Source organism: Mytilus galloprovincialis, chromosome 8 (assembly GCF_965363235.1).
Source record: "Mytilus galloprovincialis chromosome 8, xbMytGall1.hap1.1, whole genome shotgun sequence".
NCBI lineage: Eukaryota > Metazoa > Mollusca > Bivalvia > Mytilida > Mytilidae > Mytilus > Mytilus galloprovincialis.
The window spans coordinates 752343-775754 of record NC_134845.1 but is presented as its reverse complement, the minus strand read 5'-3'; the positions used below and the strand labels follow the sequence as shown (position 1 = coordinate 775754).

The 23412-nt window shown below is 33.1% G+C and overlaps 1 protein-coding gene across 9 annotated transcripts in view; it reads left to right on the top strand.

Moving 5' to 3' along the window:
- Positions 1 to 23412, top strand: part of LOC143084815 (uncharacterized) — a 99141-nt gene that overhangs the window by 46996 nt on the left and 28733 nt on the right. For 7 of the 9 annotated variants that reach the window (XM_076260873.1, XM_076260879.1, XM_076260874.1 and 4 more), the window contains 5 exons: positions 3172 to 3205; positions 3591 to 3708; positions 4430 to 4456; positions 18045 to 18105; positions 21910 to 22012. In XM_076260873.1, coding sequence (XP_076116988.1) covers positions 3172 to 3205; positions 3591 to 3708; positions 4430 to 4456; positions 18045 to 18105; positions 21910 to 22012 — 343 coding nt within the window. The remainder of the gene's footprint in view (positions 1 to 3171; positions 3206 to 3590; positions 3709 to 4429; positions 4457 to 18044; positions 18106 to 21909; positions 22013 to 23412) is intronic. The other 2 variants (XM_076260878.1, XM_076260876.1) reach the window with 1 other exon arrangement.

Below are 23412 nucleotides of genomic sequence, written 5' to 3'. Positions count from 1 at the left end.
TGTTGTCTCATTAAAGTTATGGCTGTGATCTCCATTTATTCATGCTACAGTTGTTGTCTCATTAAAGTTATGGCTGTGATCTCCATTTATTCATGCTACGGTTGTTGTCTCATTAAAGTTATGGCTGTGATCTCCATTTATTCATGCTACGGTTGTTGTCTCATTAAAGTTATGGCTGTGATCTCCATTTATTCATGCTACGGTTGTTGTCTCATTAAAGTTATGGCTGTGATCTCCATTTATTCATGCTACGGTTGTTGTCTCATTAAAGTTATGGCTGTGATCTCCATTTATTCATGCTACGGTTGTTGTCTCATTAAAGTTATGGCTGTGATCTCCATTTATTCATGCTACGGTTGTTGTCTCATTAAAGTTATGGCTGTGATCTCCATTTATTCATGCTACGGTTGTTGTCTCATTAAAGTTATGGCTGTGATCTCCATTTATTCATGCTACGGTTGTTGTCTCATTAAAGTTATGGCTGTGATCTCCATTTATTCATGCTACGGTTGTTGTCTCATTAAAGTTATGGCTGTGATCTCCATTTATTCATGCTACGGTTGTTGTCTCATTAAAGTTATGGCTGTGATCTCCATTTATTCATGCTACGGTTGTTGTCTCATTAAAGTTATGGCTGTGATCTCCATTTATTCATGCTACAGTTGTTGTCTCATTAAAGTTATGGCTGTGATCTCCATTTATTCATGCTACAGTTGTTGTCTCATTAAAGTTATGGCTGTGATCTCCATTTATTCATGCTACAGTTGTTGTCTCATTAAAGTTATGGCTGTGATCTCCATTTATTCATGCTACGGTTGTTGTCTCATTAAAGTTATGGCTGTGATCTCCATTTATTCATGCTACGGTTGTTGTCTCATTAAAGTTATGGCTGTGATCTCCATTTATTCATGCTACGGTTGTTGTCTCATTAAAGTTATGGCTGTGATCTCCATTTATTCATGCTACGGTTGTTGTCTCATTAAAGTTATGGCTGTGATCTCCATTTATTCATGCTACGGTTGTTGTCTCATTAAAGTTATGGCTGTGATCTCCATTTATTCATGCTACGGTTGTTGTCTCATTAAAGTTATGGCTGTGATCTCCATTTATTCATGCTACGGTTGTTGTCTCATTAAAGTTATGGCTGTGATCTCCATTTATTCATGCTACAGTTGTTGTCTCATTAAAGTTATGGCTGTGATCTCCATTTATTCATGCTACAGTTGTTGTCTCATTAAAGTTATGGCTGTGATCTCCATTTATTCATGCTACGGTTGTTGTCTCATTAAAGTTATGGCTGTGATCTCCATTTATTCATGCTACGGTTGTTGTCTCATTAAAGTTATGGCTGTGATTTCCATTTATTCATGCTACGGTTGTTGTCTCATTAAAGTTATGGCTGTGATCTCCATTTATTCATGCTACAGTTGTTGTCTCATTAAAGTTATGGCTGTGATCTCCATTTATTCATGCTACGGTTGTTGTCTCATTAAAGTTATGGCTGTGATCGCCATTTAATCATGCTATGGTTGTTGTCTCATTAAAGTTATGGCTGTGATCTCCATTTATTCATGCTACGGTTGTTGTCTCATTAAAGTTATGGCTGTGATCTCCATTTAATCATGCTACGGTTGTTGTCTCATTAAAGTTATGGCTGTGATCTCCATTTATTCATGCTACAGTTGTTGTCTCATTAAAGTTATGGCTGTGATCTCCATTTATTCATGCTACGGTTGTTGTATCATTAAAGTTATGGCTGTGATCTCCATTTATTCATGCTACGGTTGTTGTCTCATTAAAGTTATGGCTGTGATCTCCATTTATTCATGCTACGGTTGTTGTCTCATTGAAGTTATGGCTGTGAGGTGGTATGGGAGTCTAAATTAAAAATGATAGAATGTGTTCATACTTTGCCAAAACGTAGTATCTTTTGATATATGTTGAAAAATATAATAAAAATGATAGGTCACCGCGCATTTTCTCAAGCTACAGGTTGTGACAAAATAACACATTTTGTATGGATTATACAGGAAAAAACACCATTTTGTGATTAGAAACTAAACAAAATGATAGAATTGTTAAATACTTAAGGAAAAGATAGCTTTCAGACAATGCTTTGAGAATATCAAAAGAAAAGATAGGGTCACTGTACGTTTTTTCTGGCTAAAATACAAAATAGGAAAATTTCATGTAGAATCCTTCAGAAAATGCACTGTTTTAGAGTTACCTCCCCTTAAAATGCCAATTTAAAAAAAAATTAAAACAACCAAAACTAATCAACATTTGCAAAAATATTAATATTTGTAAGTTATATTCTTTTAAATGAAAATCACATTAAATATCTGTATTCCTGCATCCTATTTTGCTAACTTGATAGAAAATATGGACCTTTGGTTCTCTGTTTTTGACAATCCAAGATGGAGGAAGACACCCATACCACCTTAATCATGCTACAAGTATTGTTGTTATAGTAAGACAAACCTGATAAGGATCTATATATCAAGAGATGAGAGCTATGTTCCTTAAGGATCTATATATCAAGAGAGGAGAGCTATGTTCCTTCTCAGCAGTGGTTCTATTACACTTATAAGTTATGTTGACTTAGCAGAAAGTAAAATATCAAAAATGCCCAGCTCCGAAGAAAATTCAAAACGAAAAGTCAGTCATCAAATGGCAAAATCAAAAGCTTAAACACATTAAATGAATAGATAACAACTGTTATATCCCTGACTTGGTACAGACATTTTCTTGTGTATAAAATGGTAGATTAAACCTAGTTTTATAGCTAAGAAGCCATGGTCATAAATATTCCCTATTTTAGTCTTACTATCTAAATAAAGGTTAGACCTTTAAATTCATTCTAATTTCCAATGCATACCTATTTATCATTTAACTGTTTTCACCAGATGAGCACCACAATCCGTTCCAATTATATTTATATTTTAGTCATCATGACTAAAATAAAATGATTTAAATAATGTAAAAGCAGAGGAGGGTTTGGGATTGAATTTAAGATTTTATATAAACTTGCCAAAATTGTCCAGAAATATTTACTGATTGGTTTTAGAATCTATTAATTACTGTAATGCATGGTTCAAATATGGAAAAATTAATCTGCATAAACTTACAAAGATGTTTAACTATTAATTTTTTTGGTTTTACATTTTTTAGGTCTGGATCGTTTAATTCACTGTACTTAGATGAGGTGAGTGTTTAATGAACTGATGAAAAATAGAATATTATAATCTCAGAACATTATTTAGAAAGCCAAGAATATTATTGAAATTATTGGTACCGAAAGGTTTGTAACATATTTGAATTAGAGTGTAAAGTTGTTTATTGAGCAGTCATTTTGATGTTTGTATTAAATCACCAAAAATTAGTATGATGAGATGTATAACTATTTTTAGCCTGCTTTAACCTCCAAAATTATTTTAAATCCTGTGATAGAATGCTTTGTATATCTGATTAAAAATATAACTACCTTGACCTTAATTATTACTAACAGAAACTTTCATATTATGTTAAAGTAGTAAAAGAAATTTAACGAAATATAAAGCATATAATTAAAAAGTCTGTTTTATTTTCAGAATTTCCTAAAAACTTTTAATTCAAGAGTAATGTCTGCCAGTGGCACAACAAATACAAACACACCAGTACCTATGGAATATGTTCCTATTGTAGCAAATGCTCCAAGGTCATTGCCAGGTAGGTCAAAGTTTTCCAAATTACCCTTTTAGATATGTTTTCCTGACAACCAAAAGCTCCAAGGCCATTGCCAGAATGGTCAAAGTTTTGTATAATACTGCTTTAATATGTTCTCTTGACAACCAAAAGCTCCAAGGTCATTCCCGGGTAGGTCGAAGATTTCTATAATATTTTTTTGATATATTTTCTTGACAACCAAATGTTCCAAAGTCATTGCAAGGTAGGTCAAAGTTTTCTATAATAACTTTTTGGTATGTTCTCTTGACGACCAAATACTCCAGGTCAAATTTTTCTATAATATCCTTGGCAACCAGTGATACAATTTTGTGACTAGGTAAGCAGTAGACACTAGTTATGTCAGTGGCACCATGCAAACATACATTTAACTATGGAATGTGATTCTATTGCATCCAATGTTCCTAGGTTGTTACCAGTTAGGTCAAAGTTTACCTTTAGATTAGGTTTCCATGGTAAGCAAGAGTATGAAATCATTACCAGGTTAGGGATTAATCTTTAATGGTGAGTTCTTGAAGTCTTCAGAAAATTATACAATATGAATTTCTCCCCCCCCCCTCCCATAAATAGAAACAAGATTGTTACAAATTTTGAATGTTAAAAAAGTATATATACAAAGGGGTATCCATTTAGTATTGCTAGTTTGATGTGCTGCAGTTTTATATCAGTATAGAATTATTTGTAACTCTGTCTTTTTTGTTACCAGGATTGCTAGGTTATGAGAAGTTATGGGGTATATACATTTAATGACATTTAAACCCTCCTTCCTGCATTGACCTAACATGACCTGTTTTCTTTACAGGATTATTCACTTTTTTTTATTTGACATGAAATAAACATCACAATTAACTTTGATTTCTAGTCAATGACTTTACAAGAGTAACAAAGTTTGCACTGATTTGTTTTGTTTATATGTTGTCACACAAACTAACAAATTGCACATTAAGATATGATATCATGTACATTAAAGATCATGGGGAATTAGTGGCGGAGTGATCTAAGTATTCGTAGTTAAAGTTTTCTAATTGTGATCATCCATAACCAAGGGGTCTCTGTGTCAACTGTTTGTTTTTTCAGGGTTTTTTGTATGTTTGAAGTTCTAACTTTTTGTTGTTTATCCAATCTTCCCAATTATTTAAGTGAGTGCCATGTCTTTTTGTGGTTTATCCCCTCTTTTTAATTATTTAAATGAGTGCCATGACTTTTTGTGGTTTATCCAATCTTTCCAATTATTTAAATGAGTTCCATGACTAAGCTGAGAGTAAACATTATCAAAATCATAAATAACTGGGGGGTGAGGACTATACATAACTTCGTACTATTCACGGACAAATACGGTAACAGCTGCTGGTAGTCTCTATTTTAGGAGGAATGTGACATTAAATTGATAAACAGGCAATAATGTGTAATAGTGGATTGGTCACAGGCATGTGTAATAGTGGATTGGTCACTAAGGTTTTCTTTATTGAGATCATTGTTGGCCTAGAACTGTTCAAGTATACCTTATTTATTGCTTGTACATGTACTTTAAATATTAGTACATGTAATTGTGATTCTACCATCTAAAATTGATTGATTGATTGTTGGTTAGTTTAAACATATTTATTTATAGTGGATTGGGAAACAAGTTTTGCAACTTATATTAATCCCTTTCCACTTTGCGGGTGTGAGTGCTGCCTTGTAGCGGCATTAGCCTGCTCTTTTTCGAAATCTACAAGGGTGTCTTTAACGTGCAAGAGATATAGCTCTCTTAACACGGGTCAGCTATTTATCGTCCCCTTCTGACGGACTATCATTGTTTCCTCAAGACCATACTTGCAAATGGTGTCAAGGGAGAGCCGAAAATTAAGTCCCTGAAATTTTCATCCCAGACGTGAATCGAACCAGGGACCTTTCAGATTGTGTTGGTTGGTTGGTTAACATCTAGTCTACCTTCTAAGAAGGGACCACTTTCAGATTGTGTTGGTTGGTTGGTTAACATTTAGTCTACCTTCTAAGAAGGGACCACTTTCAGTTTGTGTTGGTTGGTTGGTTAACATCTAGTCTACCTTCTAAGAAGGGACCACTTTCAGATCACATGTTGGTTGGGTGGTTAACATCTAGTCTACCTTCTAAGAAGGGACCACTTTCAGATCACATGTTGGTTGGTTAACATCTAGTCTACCTTCTAAGAAGGGACCACTTTCAGATCACATGTGTTGGTTGGTTGGTTAACATCTAGTCTACCTTCTAAGAAGGGACCACTTTCAGATCACATGTGTTGGTTGGTTGGTTAACATCTAGTCTACCTTCTAAGAAGGGACCACTCTCAGATCACATGTGTTGGTTGGTTAACATCTAGTCTACCTTCTAAGAAGGGACCACTTTCAGATCACATGTGTTGGTTGGTTGGTTAACATCCAGTCTACCTTCTAAGAAGGGACCACTTTCAGATCACATGTGTTGGTTGGTTGGTTAACATCTAGTCTACCTTCTAAGAAGGGACCACTTTCAGATCACATGTTGGTTGATTGGTTAACATCTAGTCTACCTTCTAAGAAGGGACCACTTTCAGTTTGTGTTGGTTGGTTGGTTAACATTTAGTCTACCTTCTAAGAAGGGACCACTTTCAGATCACATGTTGGTTGGTTGGTTAACATCTAGTCTACCTTCTAAGAAGGGACCACTTTCAGTTTGTGTTGGTTGGTTGGTTAACATCTAGTCTACCTTCTAAGAAGGGACCACTTTCAGATCACATGTTGGTTGGTTGGTTAACATCTAGTCTACCTTCTAAGAAGGGACCACTTTCAGATCACATGTTGGTTGGTTAACATCTAGTCTACCTTCTAAGAAGGGACCACTTTCAGATCACATATGTTGGTTGGTTGGTTAACATCTAGTCTACCTTCTAAGAAGGGACCACTTTCAGATCACATGTTGGTTGGTTGGTTGGTTAACATCTAGTCTACCTTCTAAGAAGGGACCACTCTCAGATCACATGTGTTGGTTGGTTAACATCTAGTCTACCTTCTAAGAAGGGACCACTTTCAGATCACATGTACAATCTATAATTTCAACAAGTTTCAAAGTTTAAAAGTTGACATTTCTGTCACGTGCTAATTGTATTCAGACACAGATAATAGTATATTTATTTTACCCTTAAAAATATCATAAGATGATCCATGGCACATGTATTTCAACCACCTTAGAAAATAATTGGGCAAAATTGATAAATAAATCAATATCATTATCCATGCTTTCATTTCTATCATGTTAATCAATCATGTTAATCAGTTGATTTTGATACAAAATATTTTCCTATATATATTTAAAAAAAAAACCAAGAAGGCCTGAGTTTTTGGGGTTAATCTTATAATGAAATTTCTGTTATTTTGGCCTAGATACTTGTTCTATAAATATACAAACATTAAAATTTAAATTTAAAAGAGGTTAATGCTTAAAAAATCTGTATAAAACAAATGTAGATTTAATTTAAATAGATTACTGTATAGGATTAATGATTCAATAAATGCCAATTATAAATTCATTTGTGCACTAATCCGTCTCTATCTTTGTGTCAACCCAGGATTAGTTCAGAACCTTAAATTCTCAAGTAGTAACTCATTTAAATGTGATTTACGATAAATTGATTTTTAACAAATGCATCTTAAACACAAATTTATGATCCTTCAATTTTTCATTTTTGTGGTTGTAAGTACTTGTAGGTGATTTGTGTAATCAATTTCTATTTCACGCTGAAGTAGATCGTGAACGTCTATTTAGAACTTGTTACTTGACACAGAATTTTAAAGGTAAATTTTCACCAAATGCAATTTAAATAATTTGTAGTACTTAGTTTCAAGAGAAGTGCACATGTATATGATTTATCAGGAGGAATAAAACTAAAAGGGTCCTTCAGTTGAAAATCTGGACAAATTTACCGTAATTATATAACAAAAATAGAAAGTATAGATAAAGAAAATTGTTGATGACTTCTTGTAGAACAGTACATAATATTGTCATTACTTATGTATTTTAAAGTTAAGATGTACATATGTTAACTTAGATACTTTCAACATTGGTAATTCTGTTCAGTTTTTACCCAGTTTATATATTTTATAAAAGATGCTCAGGCCTTATATGCTGAAAGTTTCAGTGTGACATATTTAGGAGTTCTTAACCTTATTTCATGGTTCAAAGACTTGAGAAAATCTGTTCCAATTTCCTCAATTTGTGATCTTAATAGGTATTATAAGGGTTCACCTGACCTCGACCTCATCTTTATCATTATCTTATGATAAAACTTCTACTTAAAAGATCAATTTCTAATGTTCTGATGGGTAGGTTTTAGTAATAGGTCAAATACTTTTCAACCTTCAAATAATTGTAAATATGCTGAGGTTATTTTTTATTATCACTTCATTAATGATGACCTCATTTCCATGGTTGAGTGAATTGCTTTAACTTGGTAATCAAGTCAGTTTCAAATCAACTGTTGAAGTTAAAGTTAATTATAAATTTTCTTTAAAATATCTACAATGCTTCTGTGAAAGTATGAAATGTTTAACTTGACCTTGACTTATTAGATATTCTTTAAGTGTCTGTCCCAAGTCATGAGCCTGTAGTTCTGTGGTTGACCTTGACTTATTAGACATTCTTTAAGTGTCTGTCCCAAGTCATGAGCCTGTAGTTCCGTGGTTGACCTTGACTTCATAGATATTCTTTAAGTGTCTGTCCCAAGTCAGGAGCCTGTAGTTCTGTGGTTGACCTTGACTTATTAGATATTCTTTAAGTGTCTGTCCCAAGTCATGAGTCTGTAGTTCCGTGGTTGACCTTGACTTCATAGATATTCTTTAAGTGTCTGTCCCAAGTCATGAGCCTGTAGTTCCGTGGTTGACCTTGACTTCATAGATATTCTTTAAGTGTCTGTCCCAAGTCATGAGCCTGTAGTTCTGTGGTTGACCTTGACTTAGTAGATATTCCTTAAGTGTCTGTCCCAAGTCAGGAGCCTGTAGTTCCGTGGTTGACCTTGATTTATTAGATATTCTTTAAGTGTCTGTCCCAAGTCAGGAGCCTGTAGTTCTGTGGTTGACCTTGACTTCATAGATATTCTTTAAGTGTCTGTCCCAAGTCATGAGCCTGTAGTTCAGTGGTTGACCTTGACTTATTAGATATTCTTTAAGTGTCTGTCCCAAGTCATGAGCCTGTAGTTCTGTGGTTGACCGTGACTTATTAGATATTCTTTAAGTGTCTGTCCCAAGTCATGAGCCTGTAGTTCCGTGGTTGACCTTGACTTCATAGATATTCTTTAAGTGTCTGTCCCAAGTCATGAGCCTGTAGTTCTGTGGTTGACCTTGACTTATTAGATATTCTTTAAGTGTCTGTCCCAAGTCAGGAGCCTGTAGTTCTGTGGTTGACCTTGACTTATTAGATATTCTTTAAGTGTCTGTCCCAAGTCATGAGCCTGTAGTTCTGTGGTTGACCTTGACTTATTAGATATTCTTTAAGTGTCTGTCCCATGTCAGGAGCCTGTAGTTCCGTGGTTGACCTTGACTTATTAGATATTCTTTAAGTGTCTGTCCCAAGTCAGGAGCCTGTAGTTCCGTGGTTGACCTTGACTTCATAGATATTCTTTAAGTGTCTGTCCCAAGTCATGAGCCTGTAGTTCTGTGGTTGACCGTGACTTATTAGATATTCTTTAAGTGTCTGTCCCAAGTCATGAGCCTGTAGTTCCGTGGTTGACCTTGACTTCATAGATATTCTTTAAGTGTCTGTCCCAAGTCAGGAGCCTGTAGTTCTGTGGTTGACCTTGACTTCATAGATATTCTTTAAGTGTCTGTCCCAAGTCATGAGCCTGTAGTTCAGTGGTTGACCTTGACTTATTAGATATTCTTTAAGTGTCTGTCCCAAGTCATGAGCCTGTAGTTCTGTGGTTGACCGTGACTTATTAGATATTCTTTAAGTGTCTGTCCCAAGTCATGAGCCTGTAGTTCCGTGGTTGACCTTGACTTCATAGATATTCTTTAAGTGTCTGTCCCAAGTCATGAGCCTGTAGTTCTGTGGTTGACCTTGACTTATTAGATATTCTTTAAGTGTCTGTCCCAAGTCAGGAGCCTGTAGTTCTGTGGTTGACCTTGACTTATTAGATATTCTTTAAGTGTCTGTCCCAAGTCATGAGCCTGTAGTTCTGTGGTTGACCTTGACTTATTAGATATTCTTTAAGTGTCTGTCCCATGTCAGGAGCCTGTAGTTCCGTGGTTGACCTTGACTTATTAGATATTCTTTAAGTGTCTGTCCCAAGTCAGGAGCCTGTAGTTCCGTGGTTGACCTTGACTTCATAGATATTCTTTAAGTGTCTGTCCCAAGTCATGAGCCTGTAGTTCTGTGGTTGACCGTGACTTATTAGATATTCTTTAAGTGTCTGTCCCAAGTCATGAGCCTGTAGTTCCGTGGTTGACCTTGACTTCATAGATATTCTTTAAGTGTCTGTCCCAAGTCAGGAGCCTGTAGTTCTGTGGTTGACCTTGACTTATTAGATATTCTTTAAGTGTCTGTCCCAAGTCATGAGCCTGTAGTTCTGTGGTTGACCTTGACTTATTAGACATTCTTTAAGTGTCTGTCCCAAGTCATGAGCCTGTAGTTCCGTGGTTGACCTTGACTTCATAGATATTCTTTAAGTGTCTGTCCCAAGTCAGGAGCCTGTAGTTCTGTGGTTGACCTTGACTTATTAGATATTCTTTAAGTGTCTGTCCCAAGTCATGAGTCTGTAGTTCCGTGGTTGACCTTGACTTCATAGATATTCTTTAAGTGTCTGTCCCAAGTCATGAGCCTGTAGTTCCGTGGTTGACCTTGACTTATTAGACATTCTTTAAGTGTCTGTCCCAAGTCATGAGCCTGTAGTTCCGTGGTTGACCTTGACTTCATAGATATTCTTTAAGTGTCTGTCCCAAGTCAGGAGCCTGTAGTTCTGTGGTTGACCTTGACTTATTAGATATTCTTTAAGTGTCTGTCCCAAGTCATGAGTCTGTAGTTCCGTGGTTGACCTTGACTTCATAGATATTCTTTAAGTGTCTGTCCCAAGTCATGAGCCTGTAGTTCCGTGGTTGACCTTGACTTCATAGATATTCTTTAAGTGTCTGTCCCAAGTCATGAGCCTGTAGTTCTGTGGTTGACCTTGACTTAGTAGATATTCCTTAAGTGTCTGTCCCAAGTCAGGAGCCTGTAGTTCCGTGGTTGACCTTGATTTATTAGATATTCTTTAAGTGTCTGTCCCAAGTCAGGAGCCTGTAGTTCTGTGGTTGACCTTGACTTCATAGATATTCTTTAAGTGTCTGTCCCAAGTCATGAGCCTGTAGTTCAGTGGTTGACCTTGACTTATTAGATATTCTTTAAGTGTCTGTCCCAAGTCATGAGCCTGTAGTTCTGTGGTTGACCGTGACTTATTAGATATTCTTTAAGTGTCTGTCCCAAGTCATGAGCCTGTAGTTCCGTGGTTGACCTTGACTTCATAGATATTCTTTAAGTGTCTGTCCCAAGTCATGAGCCTGTAGTTCTGTGGTTGACCTTGACTTATTAGATATTCTTTAAGTGTCTGTCCCAAGTCAGGAGCCTGTAGTTCTGTGGTTGACCTTGACTTATTAGATATTCTTTAAGTGTCTGTCCCAAGTCATGAGCCTGTAGTTCTGTGGTTGACCTTGACTTATTAGATATTCTTTAAGTGTCTGTCCCATGTCAGGAGCCTGTAGTTCCGTGGTTGACCTTGACTTATTAGATATTCTTTAAGTGTCTGTCCCAAGTCAGGAGCCTGTAGTTCCGTGGTTGACCTTGACTTCATAGATATTCTTTAAGTGTCTGTCCCAAGTCATGAGCCTGTAGTTCTGTGGTTGACCGTGACTTATTAGATATTCTTTAAGTGTCTGTCCCAAGTCATGAGCCTGTAGTTCCGTGGTTGACCTTGACTTCATAGATATTCTTTAAGTGTCTGTCCCAAGTCATGAGCCTGTAGTTCTGTGGTTGACCTTGACTTATTAGATATTCTTTAAGTGTCTGTCCCATGTCAGGAGCCTGTAGTTCCGTGGTTGACCTTGACTTATTAGATATTCTTTAAGTGTCTGTCCCAAGTCATGAGCCTGTAGTTCCGTGGTTGACCTTGACTTATTAGATATTCTTTAAGTGTCTGTCCCAAGTCATGAGCCTGTAGTTCTGTGGTTGACCTTGACTTATTAGATATTCTTTAAGTGTCTGTCCCAAGTCATGAGTCTGTAGTTCCGTGGTTGACCTTGACTTATTAGATATTCTTTAAGTGTCTGTCCCAAGTCATGAGCCTGTAGTTCCGTGGTTGACCTTGACTTATTAGATATTCTTTAAGTGTCTGTCCCAAGTCATGAGCCTGTAGTTCTGTGGTTGATCTTGACTTATTAGATATTCTTTAAGTGTCTGTCCCAAGTCATGAGCCTGTGGTTCCGTGGTTGACCTTGACTTATTAGATATTCTTTAAGTGTCTGTCCCAAGTCATGAGCCTGTAGTTCCGTGGTTGACCTTGGTTCATATCTGTCATATTTGTTTTTCTGAATTTTTCGTAAATTGACTTGTTATGAATTCGGCTGTTAATTTACCGTTTAAATTGTTTCACATATTTTTTGTCAGGTCCTTTTATGGCTGTCTAGATGTTGTTGTTTTTCCTCATTGTTGAAGGCATTACATTGACCTATCATTGTTTACATCCAATTCATTTTAACTCTAATAGTTAGTTATTTCATTGGCAATCATACCACATCTTCTTTATATGTTTATATTGTAAGTTATTCCTTTTAGCAGGCAAGATTTATGCATGTCCACTCATGTTCCTATTTTGTTTTGATTTAAGACATGAAGATTTATGGTGAATATATCTAGGAAGTACTCTCATACGTATTTGCCTTTTAAAATTCCATCCTGTTTACATTTTTTTTTCAAATTTAATTTGCGCTACAGGCTTCTGTTATCCTGAAGAAGAACAGGATGTTTGTCAAATTAAATTCTATCTTTTAACACTTTTTGTCAAATAAAATCTATATTTTAACCATATTTGATGAGTTATTACTGCTATATCAAACAGTGAACTTTATCCTCCTAATATGTCTAAATACCAATAGATACCTTTTTAGATAAAATAAAAGTATAGTATGATCAGTACTGTTATTGATCTATGTAAATCTGACTTCAGAATAAAACATTACAATGTTAGATAAAATAGAGACGTTATTACTAATTTATTTATATTAATTTCTTATTCAGAAAATATAAGTTTCAAGTTTTTGTCCGATCGATCATATATTAGGTGAAATTGGCTGCTTTAACTTTGGGATTTATAGTTTATGTTTTATTTGAGAGATTTAATAACATTCTTATTCAGGTAAATATCAACCAATAATTTTTAAGTTAGAAGGTCTGAAAAAGACAAAACCCATTTGAACTTTTGTGGATAGTTGTCTCATTGGTAATCATATCTCCTTATTTTCATAGTATACAATATTTGACTTGTTTGAGGAAATATTTTAGTCCTTTACTAATATCATCTACATAAATTAGGTTTATTTGAAAGAATAAGGAGTGATATGGACATAATATGCAAAGTTTATTTCTGCCTTGTATAATTGCAAGACCAAGGGCATATATCCCTCTGTTTTATCAGAGAAAAACTTTTGGGGGGGGGCATGAAATTATTAAAAAAATGTTGCCTTAATATTTTTACCATTTCTGACAATAATGCCACACTTTCCTTAAAAACTGTGGATCAGAAAAAATATTAAGCAAATGTTAACAATTGAGAAATGTGTACATAGATATAAGAAGATGTGGTATGAGTGCCAATGAGACAACCTTCATACAAGTCATAATTTGTAAAAGTAAACAATTATTAGTCAAAATACAGTCATAAACACAGAGCCATGGCTCACACCCGAACAGCAAGCTATAAAGGGCCCCCAAAATGACTATCAGTGGTGTAAAACCATTCAAACGGAAAAAAACAATAGCTTAGTCTATATAAAAAACAAGAAACAATTATGAACAACATCAACAAACAACAACCTCTGAACATCATGTTCTTGACTTAGGACAGGAGCAAACAAATGCAGAGGTTTTAAATGTTTTAATACATGTAGATACCAACCTTCACCCTTACCTGAAACAAAGTGTGACATCACAGCATAGATTTGACTTGTTTTTATTGCTTTTTGGATTTTGATTTATCTGCAGTGTAAAACTCGTTCATCTAAAGTGTAACTATTTTATTTTTATTTTATGTAAATTTTAGTGTAATTTTTTTTTTTTATTAAACTCCAGCAGACAATTACAAAGTTATGAATTAAAGTATCTCCTGTGTCAAGTACAATCTGTTATTTAAAAGATTTTTTTACGAATAAATTTTGTCACTAAGATTTTCCATAGTACTTGTTGTGCAGTATAAATTACTAAAAGTCATAACACTATGTTTATAAAATATAAATCTGTGGTCTTTGTTGAAACATGGCAACCAATCGTCATTCACTAATCAGACCTATTGAATAGACGGAGCACTATTAAGTCAGAAAATCTCCGACTTATACTGCTCAGGTGTTTAAGGTTTAAATTAGTGTACAATCTATTACACATTGTCATAACCCTAGAGAGATTTCCAATTCAAATTTAGGTAATGTAATCAATTTACTTATAAAATATATTATTATTATTTATAAAGTAAATTCACAGCAGAAATAGATTTGAATAATTTGTATCTTTTTATATTGGTAAAAATTATCTGCGGTGCATTTATTAAATGGATAATATTTGTATTAAGAATAAATTAAGAATAAATTCTGTCGACAGTTGCAGCCTTGTTGCATTAAATACTGATGTAAATTATTCCACCTTTGGTTTTAAATAATACTTTTATTCATTTAATATTATTTTGTTAGCCAAATTTGTCTCTGAATGTTCAGCAAAGAACAATCAATCATTAAGAATATTCGAAATCAAACCATCAAAACTTTCTGTATTATGGTATTTTTGTTAAGATGACTTTAAAGGAACAGCCACTTTTTCCTTATTCCAATTCGAGAAGACCAACAATTGGTTTTACTTCTCACTTCCATTTTCTTACTGGAGGTGCAGGGTCCAACCCCAACTGATACAATATAATACTTACCCTCCATAGTTGACAGAAATTTAATTGTATGAGTGTATCACAGAAAAATGTAAATGGGGGTGCCTTCATGACAAATAACAGTAAAAATTCTTGCCAAATGATGTTAGCTTAAATTTTTTGTGCATAACAATAAAATGTATTTTTTCTTTACTATATTAAAAAAAAGTTAGCTGATTTTGACGAATCATGTAACTTTATATACTTTCCAAAAATAATGGTAATGGTGAATTATTTGAGACGAGATATCTAAAGGATATTTTGATGAATAACGATAAAATTTAACAAATTTAAGCTAATGGTAGTTGAAAATGGATGCCTGACGATAAAGATCATTCCTAGCCTCCTTTATCACAAAAAAAACTTTGAATTGTTGAAATAAAAAAATGTGAGAAGATGACAGGATGACAAATCAGTAATGTGCTTGACACCATGGGCACAACAAAGTTAGGAATTAGTGGAATTATGTTAAAATAACTGTCTCTTAAAAAAGCCTTGAAAACTAAAAAGAAGATGACCATTTAATGCTTTGCCCAGTCGGACAATGTCCGGTAAAAATATAAATGTCCGGAATATATGACAGTTTTGGAAGCCATGAATTAACCTGAAAACTGACATCTTTTTGATAAATTGTTTAATTTAGAAAGTTCATGACCTAAATATTGACCTTATTGACAAGTTTGATACATGTGTAGGATTATTAATTAGGTTGCTATCAGTGTTTAAGGTTTAGGATAATCTGTGGAAGGGATTAACATTAATACTGGTTAATCTTAGTTTACTGTAATCTAGTTGTCCAAAGGTAACATACACTGGATATAGATCATTCTGACTTCTAGTTTTATTATTTCTGTTTAAATATTTAAATGTACAAGTCTGAATTGAGAAAGTGTGTTTGCTTTGAACTTAAATTTATTTTGTCATATAAACAGATCAGCATCACCCTCAATTATAATGAGAAGCTTAACTAAAATATCGAAATAATTATTAGTTTTCTAATGGCTTAAAGCAAACTTTGTAAAGTCCAAAAAATCAAATATCAATGGAAATTCAATTTTTTTTTCTAAAATGCACAAAAAATTGGTACCAACGAAAAATAAATGGAAGCAGGTGTCAAAATGGTGATCAGTACCACTACCTAAATATAACTATTACATTTGTATTAACATATTTAAGTGGAAACAAATGGAAGCAGATGTTTTTAAGTCCTCATATAAAAAAGAAGATGTGGTATGCTTGCCAATGAGACAACTCTCCACAAGAAACCAAATGACAGAAATTAACAACTATAGGCCTATCTTATTAAAAAAAAAAATCACTTCAGGACAATAAAAGATTTTGAGTAGGCACCTATATTCTGGGAAGGAAGGGTTTAAGGGCATTCAAACATTTGGGTATGGCCGTAGTTAATTAGTAGTATAAGGTACTTGTAGTACAGTGTTGTTACCATGACAGTGATTTCACATTCTGATCATTGGTTTATATTTACTGTGGCCATACAATCAATAATTCTGGTTTAAAGCAATTAAATAAAGTATGTGATGTCATGAAATATTCATTAAGTTAGAATTAAAACTGAATTCTTTATTAACTGGTATCTTTATGATCAGATAAGTCGTTGTTTGGAAATGGAAATTTTGGTTTTTTATTCCATCAAATAATCAATATTTTGGTTTCACTTGAAGAAAAAGCTTGTTAGCAGGTCTTTTGAGAATACCTGTTGATGAATTTGTATATGTTGAACTTTTAAACCTTTTTTACAACTGTTGATTATATAAGGGCATCATTCTGACTTCGACAGTTGCTAACATCCACAACATTTGGACCTCTGGTGGAGAGTTGTCTGACTGGCAATCTTTCTATATCATTATATGAAAATAGTCAGGTTTCAAGAAATTGTAAATTAGATTTCCCTCAATATTTAGATCTACATTTTTCATTTCTAGTTGTTTGTTCAATGTCCAGTAGCAAATATTTCATGCTAATTCCAGTTGAGTACCGTTGATAATATATGGAATAAATAAAAGTTAGAGGGAGGTTGAGTGATAAGATATTTTGCCTGCTACTGGAGGCTGAAGGTAATTTAGGTAGGGTAAGATATTCTTTGACTCACAACAGAAATTTATGAAAATTTATAGAAGAGTTCTTTGATTTTCTTAGACTGTTGATTATGCTCAGAAGGTCAAATTTGAAAGCCCAATCCTGTCCATGCATTATAATGGTACTTTTATTAGTGTAATTATAGCACATTAGTATTTCTTGTTACAAAGAAAGATGGATCTTTATTGAAAACAATTATCTATCATGAAGATTTTCATTGATGTTTTTCATCAGAATTTTATGCCTATGTTTTCTAAGAATGTTGGCCTTTGATGGTTAGTATTAAGAATGTACCTTTAAGGTGTTTATATGACTATTGCATGTTTGTTTATTAAGTATATTTACAAATTGAGGATGTTTGAGAGAGTTTTGATTAGAATATGGCATGTGTTTGGTGATAAAGTGTGTTTAATTAAGTTTGTGAGGAAACAAATCAGTAAACATTATATATTATAAAAGATATGTTTTAGTCCAAAATTATTTGATGGATGATAAAATTAGTCTAAACAATAAATATTGTTAATAGAAAGCTGAAGAAAAAGCCAGCAGGGTTTGTCTTATTCTTAATCTAAATTTCCCTCTTTACTTACAGAAAATGTCAATACCTCCTCTTATATACCAATTATACTTATAACTCTCGCTTCATTTAAATAAAATCTAAATCAGACTCACAAAATAAACTGAGGCTTAGATTAACTTTTTAAAAAAGGGGGTCTGCATATGATTTTCCAAATGTTATTCGTATAAACATTGAAATAATATTTTAAGATTTAAAAAAAAAAAAATCGACTGTTTATTCAACAAAAGAAAGAATTTTGATACACATTTCATTGAACCAAACTAAACATTTGGAAAGTATTGCTATCAAAATATTGTTTGATTGTTTTGAACGATTTGATAAAAGTAGAAGTGATTGAGTTACACCCTTCCGTAAGAAGTCTATTTATTAACAGATAACATTAAAGTTTGGTCCTAACATTTACCCTTAAATATGTACAGATTTGTTTTTATATAAAGTTGTATATATACAGAGTTGTGACACGGATGTTTAAGTAATATTTGTGATTTATATTTATAGAAAGTCGTACACAAAGTCGTTTGACGAGGAAATCAGAGAGATCTGACAGTCGCATTCAAGAGTAAGTCATTTGTTACAATTTATTTGAATGAGTACAGTGGATTCATTTATTTTTGTGGGTACCAATTTTGTGGATTGACGAAAGATTATATGTTTGTGGTTATTTCTCATTGATTTGACAAAGTCGGCATACAAGCCTGTAGAAAATTTGTACTTCGTTGAAAATTTTAATTTGAGGTTCATTTTTAACCATGAAAAAATTGGTATCTGACGAAAAATAATAAAGAATCCACGTTATATGAAATGATGACAATTTCTAAACATCTATATTTTCTATTTAATCTTAAAATTTCCCATATTTCCAGAGTTAACAAGAACTTCTGTAGATCTTAGATATGAAAATGTTTTGGCTGTCTATATTTTGATTGAATATGTTTGATCAAATTGAAATAAATTATGAAGTTCTTTGGACTATAGAGGTCTTACTTGAAGATATAGACTATAAAGGTCTTCTTCGGGTAGTTTTACTGTTGTGTCTTGAAAGATATTTTGTTATTTATACAACTTTCACAATCTCATAAAAAATGTTGTTGACTTAAGAAAGTTAAATTATGAAAAATTAAAATTAAAAAAAATCTCCAATTTATGAAATTATTTAATAATTGTCTATGTGAATTTTGTCATAAGTATAAATTTTAAACTGCACTATCTAATATTCGATGGTTCCATACAAATATTTTAAAACAATTGTGTTGCTTAGGTTTAGCAAAAAAGAAATCTGTCAATAGTAAAGATCCTTGCTGATAAAAGGATCATAAGGATAGATACAAATTTTAAATACTGATGTAATTTTTTCTTCAAAATCTCAATAAATTAGGAATTTACTATTGTTTAAAAAATTGTTGTTCTTGTGAAACATTGATGGTAAACTTTTTACTGACAGCTATGGTTATATGCCTTGGAAACAGGGTGGACACAGTGGTCATTTTAGGCAGGTATTCCTTGTACAAGGGTGATAGCTCATTAGCTTGTTATTATAAAATCAGGCTACTATTAACACATCATTGTAAATAAGTTGTTATTAATTATATTAGCAGTGCTGTATACTGGTTGAGCTACAACGTGATAGCTGAGACATATTGCTTTGTATTTGTTTATGGTGTATTATGCCTTGGAATTGCAACTAAATTTAAAACATAAATGCACTGTTTCTTCTGTTTACTTCTATATCATTGTAAATATTTGGCTGTTTCTGTCTTCATTTGGTTGAGCTACAATATGTTAACTGATATATTTTGCTTCATGTTTGTTTATGGTGTATATAATGTTTGAATTGTGCCTTGAAATCACAACTACATTTAAAACATAATTGCACGATTTCTGTTGTATCATTCCTGATGAAGTAAATGAAGTCTAGATTATCTCCCCCTTTTAAACATTCCTGATGAAGTTGGAATGGGGACCCAGTTATTTGACCCATTGAAACGCATTGAAAGTCATAGTAAATAAATGGGGTGCTGTTTGTTAAAAAATTTTGATAGCCACCTTGGAACTTCTGTTTCATGTTAGGCATTAGGTTCCAAGTTTCTGAGGGCAATCTCAGTGCCTCATGACCAGGCATTCCATTGCAAAATTTTGTTTTGATTGACAACAGGGTCACTCAGTCTACTTCCGGTGAAGAATAAAGGCTAGAATTTAGACAATTAACTCTATGCACATTTAAATCAATCAATTTTTTTTCAGAAATTCAAACTAGAAAGCCTACCCTTTCAAATAAATCTACATTCAGTTACAGAACTTGTTTAATAATAACACTACACCATTTTAGAGAAAAGTGATAGTTTTTTTTTAAGAACTACATTCGTGGGTATCGGACTGGTTACAGTAACTGGGAATCTATTCCAGTTAATGAAGTATAGATTATCTCCCCCTTGTAAATATTCCTGATGAAGTTAATGAAGTGTAGATTATCTCCCCCTTGTAAACATTCCTGGTCAAGTTCGGATGGATATCTATAGTAGATGGGATTGACATGGTCATATATAACACCTGTTATGATTGGATATAGCTTTTCTGCCATTAACACTCGAGGAGCCCTGGGTTGTGACAGGGTTCTTAGAGATCGACTCGATATCCCGGATGTTATGACGTTAATCCAATCAAATTTGAATGTAAGCATATTCAGAGTAGGGGCCTTGTACTTCCAGTAATCTAGAGACCTTACTCTTCAAAATTATTTACCGTTCATATGGAACTCTAGTCAGAACTCGAGTTCCATCCGAACTTGGCCACTGATGAAGTTAATGAAGTTAAAATTATCTCCCCCTTGTTAACTTTCCTGATGAAATTAATGAAGTACAGATTATCTCCCCCTTGTAAACAAAAATCCAGGCCCTGTTTCCTACATGACTCTTTTAACATAATTAGTCCAATAAAACTAAGATCATATTTCTAATTTGACATTTATAATATATAGTGTTGCACTGCTAGCTGGCTAAAACTATGTTTATAAAAGATTTTCAAAGTTATGTATTTAATGAATTTGACCTCATTGCAAGAGTAAATAGAAAATGAACAAAACTACTAAATTATGTAGGAGCAGAAGAACTATCTTAATTGATTTTGTACCTGTATAGATTAGATAGGATAATTTATGTTCACATTTTACTACTCTCATAATGTTTTGTCAAATCATGTAAATCTTATGAAAGATAATATGAAATAACAACAAAAAGAAGTCTTTTTGTTCATATATAATATCAATTCATTTCATCTGTTTTGTAATTCATGGGACTCACTGTTTTGTAGTGGGTTTTTTTTTTTATTGCAACTACCATGTTTATTCATTGGGACCATTTTTTCCCCCTGAAAGCGAGACATAGGTATCCTACATTCTGTTGGTGGCGTCAACATTTGAATTCAGACATCAATAGACATGAAATTTTATGAAATTTGGACAGATGCTTGTTAAGGTCCAAAATACAGTTTCCAAAGCAAAATTTTGAAAATATTTTTTTTCATTTTCCATATTTTTCTGATAAATGAACTTAATTATGTCACAGTAAACAAGTTGATACTGAGGTTTGAGTTTATTACACATCAATACTCATCCTTCCTAGCAGAATAGGTTTTATAATTAAGGAGATAATGTCTGATGCATAGTTTTGCAAATATATTTTCATTTTCAGTATTTTCATTGATAGATGGAGTAATTAAAATTTTTTGACATGATTTAAAGTAATTTGTAAATCTTCATGAATTGTTATAAAACTTGAACAGAAGCTAATCATAAAGAATAAGATATAGAATCGAAAGAAAAAGATTTGATATTTTTTTTTATTAATAGATAATTTCAGTATTTTACTGATAAACGGAATCACTTTTGAAGTCACTATAAGACTTTTACATTAATAGCAGCAAATGTAAGCAAGACACAGGGTTCTATGTAACCCCTTACCATTTTTTATTTAAAGAGGGACAACAGTTTTGTGTTTATTTGTTGAATAACAGTTTTATAAGTTCTTGACTATTTGTTAGGTCCTGCAAAATAAACATTAATTTAAAACAGTACACAATAAATACTTTTTTACTTGAATCCACAAAAACAACTTTTTCTAAAGGTGTTAATTCAGCTTATCTATTTATTATTTTAAACTTATTCTTAAAACTGACACTTGAATGATAAAATTACAATAAAATATCATAATCCTTAATTAATCTCAGATATTGAACTAAGGTCTGTTCTTGACATGTTTGCAAACAGTGTGAAAATTGTTTCCCATAATTGTAATATATTATAAAGATTGTGGCTTTGACTGTTCCAATATAGTTTAAGAATATTTGACCTTGACAATTTGTACCCTAGGCTACTTCCAGAAGATGAACTAGATGACTATGTAACAGAGAAACAAGAGGCTGAAGAAGTTTATTCCCAGACAGGCATAGTAACAACTACTCCCGTAGAACAGGTAATTATACAAAGTTACAGAGAATATAATGTTTTGACCCCTCTTTCTGGTCGTCAGTCCTGTTCTTGTCATCACGACTCCTCTGAAACCACACAACAGAAAATTATGAAATTTTGTAGATAATAAGGACATACAATGTAGATGTGCATATTGACAGGAAATTATGATTCACAATTTTTTTCTACGAGTTATGCCCCTTTTGAAATATATTAGCCACAATATACTACAACAGTTTGTCATCATAACTCCTCTGAAACCACACAACAGAATTTCATGAAACTGAAGTTAATGAGAACACAATATGTAAATGTGCATATATCCACAAGAAAATTTTTATCTAATGACTTTTGTAGAGTTATGAGTTTTTAAATGTAGGAATATGGTGATATTTTGTTTGTCCATTGACAATGAGTGTGGGAGAGGGAGAGGGCATGGGGTATGTGTGTGCAAGCTCTCAAAGAAAGTTTTTTTTAAAATGATATATACATTATCTCCCCATGGTATTATTATCTATCTAGGTGTAATTGGGGTAGTACAGAATTTGACCTTTGTTGTACACACCTATTTCTCCTTTTCAATTTTCCTCTGTCAGAATTTATCAGAATGGACCATATGTCCTTTATTTTTGCAACTTTGTGGAACACGCTTTTTTCTCCTTTTCAATTTCTAACCTGTTTCTGTAAAAACGTATTTAAACCCCTGCCCACTTAAACCAGTTGTACACTACAAGATAACTTAGAATGGATGATTTTTAGGTTGGTCAATGTTTGTTATAGATACCATTGTTGGCAGAAAGTATTCTAACTAATATTTCTGCTATAATGACATAAGTGAATTAGATAATTTTAAACACATTCTTTTTCTCTATTGTTGATAAGTTTTAGAATAATCTGGACATAAATTGAATGAATGCCAGTGACCCAAGTTATATTTAATGGCCTTGACCTATCGAAATCTGGAATGTCTAGGTCATAACCAATGAATATGTATGAATATATACATCTCTAGTCTTATCTGTGTATGGGGGTTGTAGTTAGAAGTTCTAGTTCACACAATTTAAATCCATGACCAAAATTTGTGTCTTGACCTTAATCAAGGTCATTGCCTATAAAGAATATGAATTATGTACAAGCAACTTGAAATAAATTGGGCATGTACAAGACAACATTATAACAGTGGAAATTACATCAAGATATTTATAAGAACGCATATAACATAAAGTAAGCAGTGATGGTTGTTACATACAGAACACCAAAGTATAACATTAAGTTACACACCATTAGAAGTATAACATTAAGTTACACACCATTAGAAGTATAACATTAAGTTACACACCATAAGAAGTATAACATTAAGTTACATACCATTAGAAGTATAACATTAAGTTACACACCATTAGA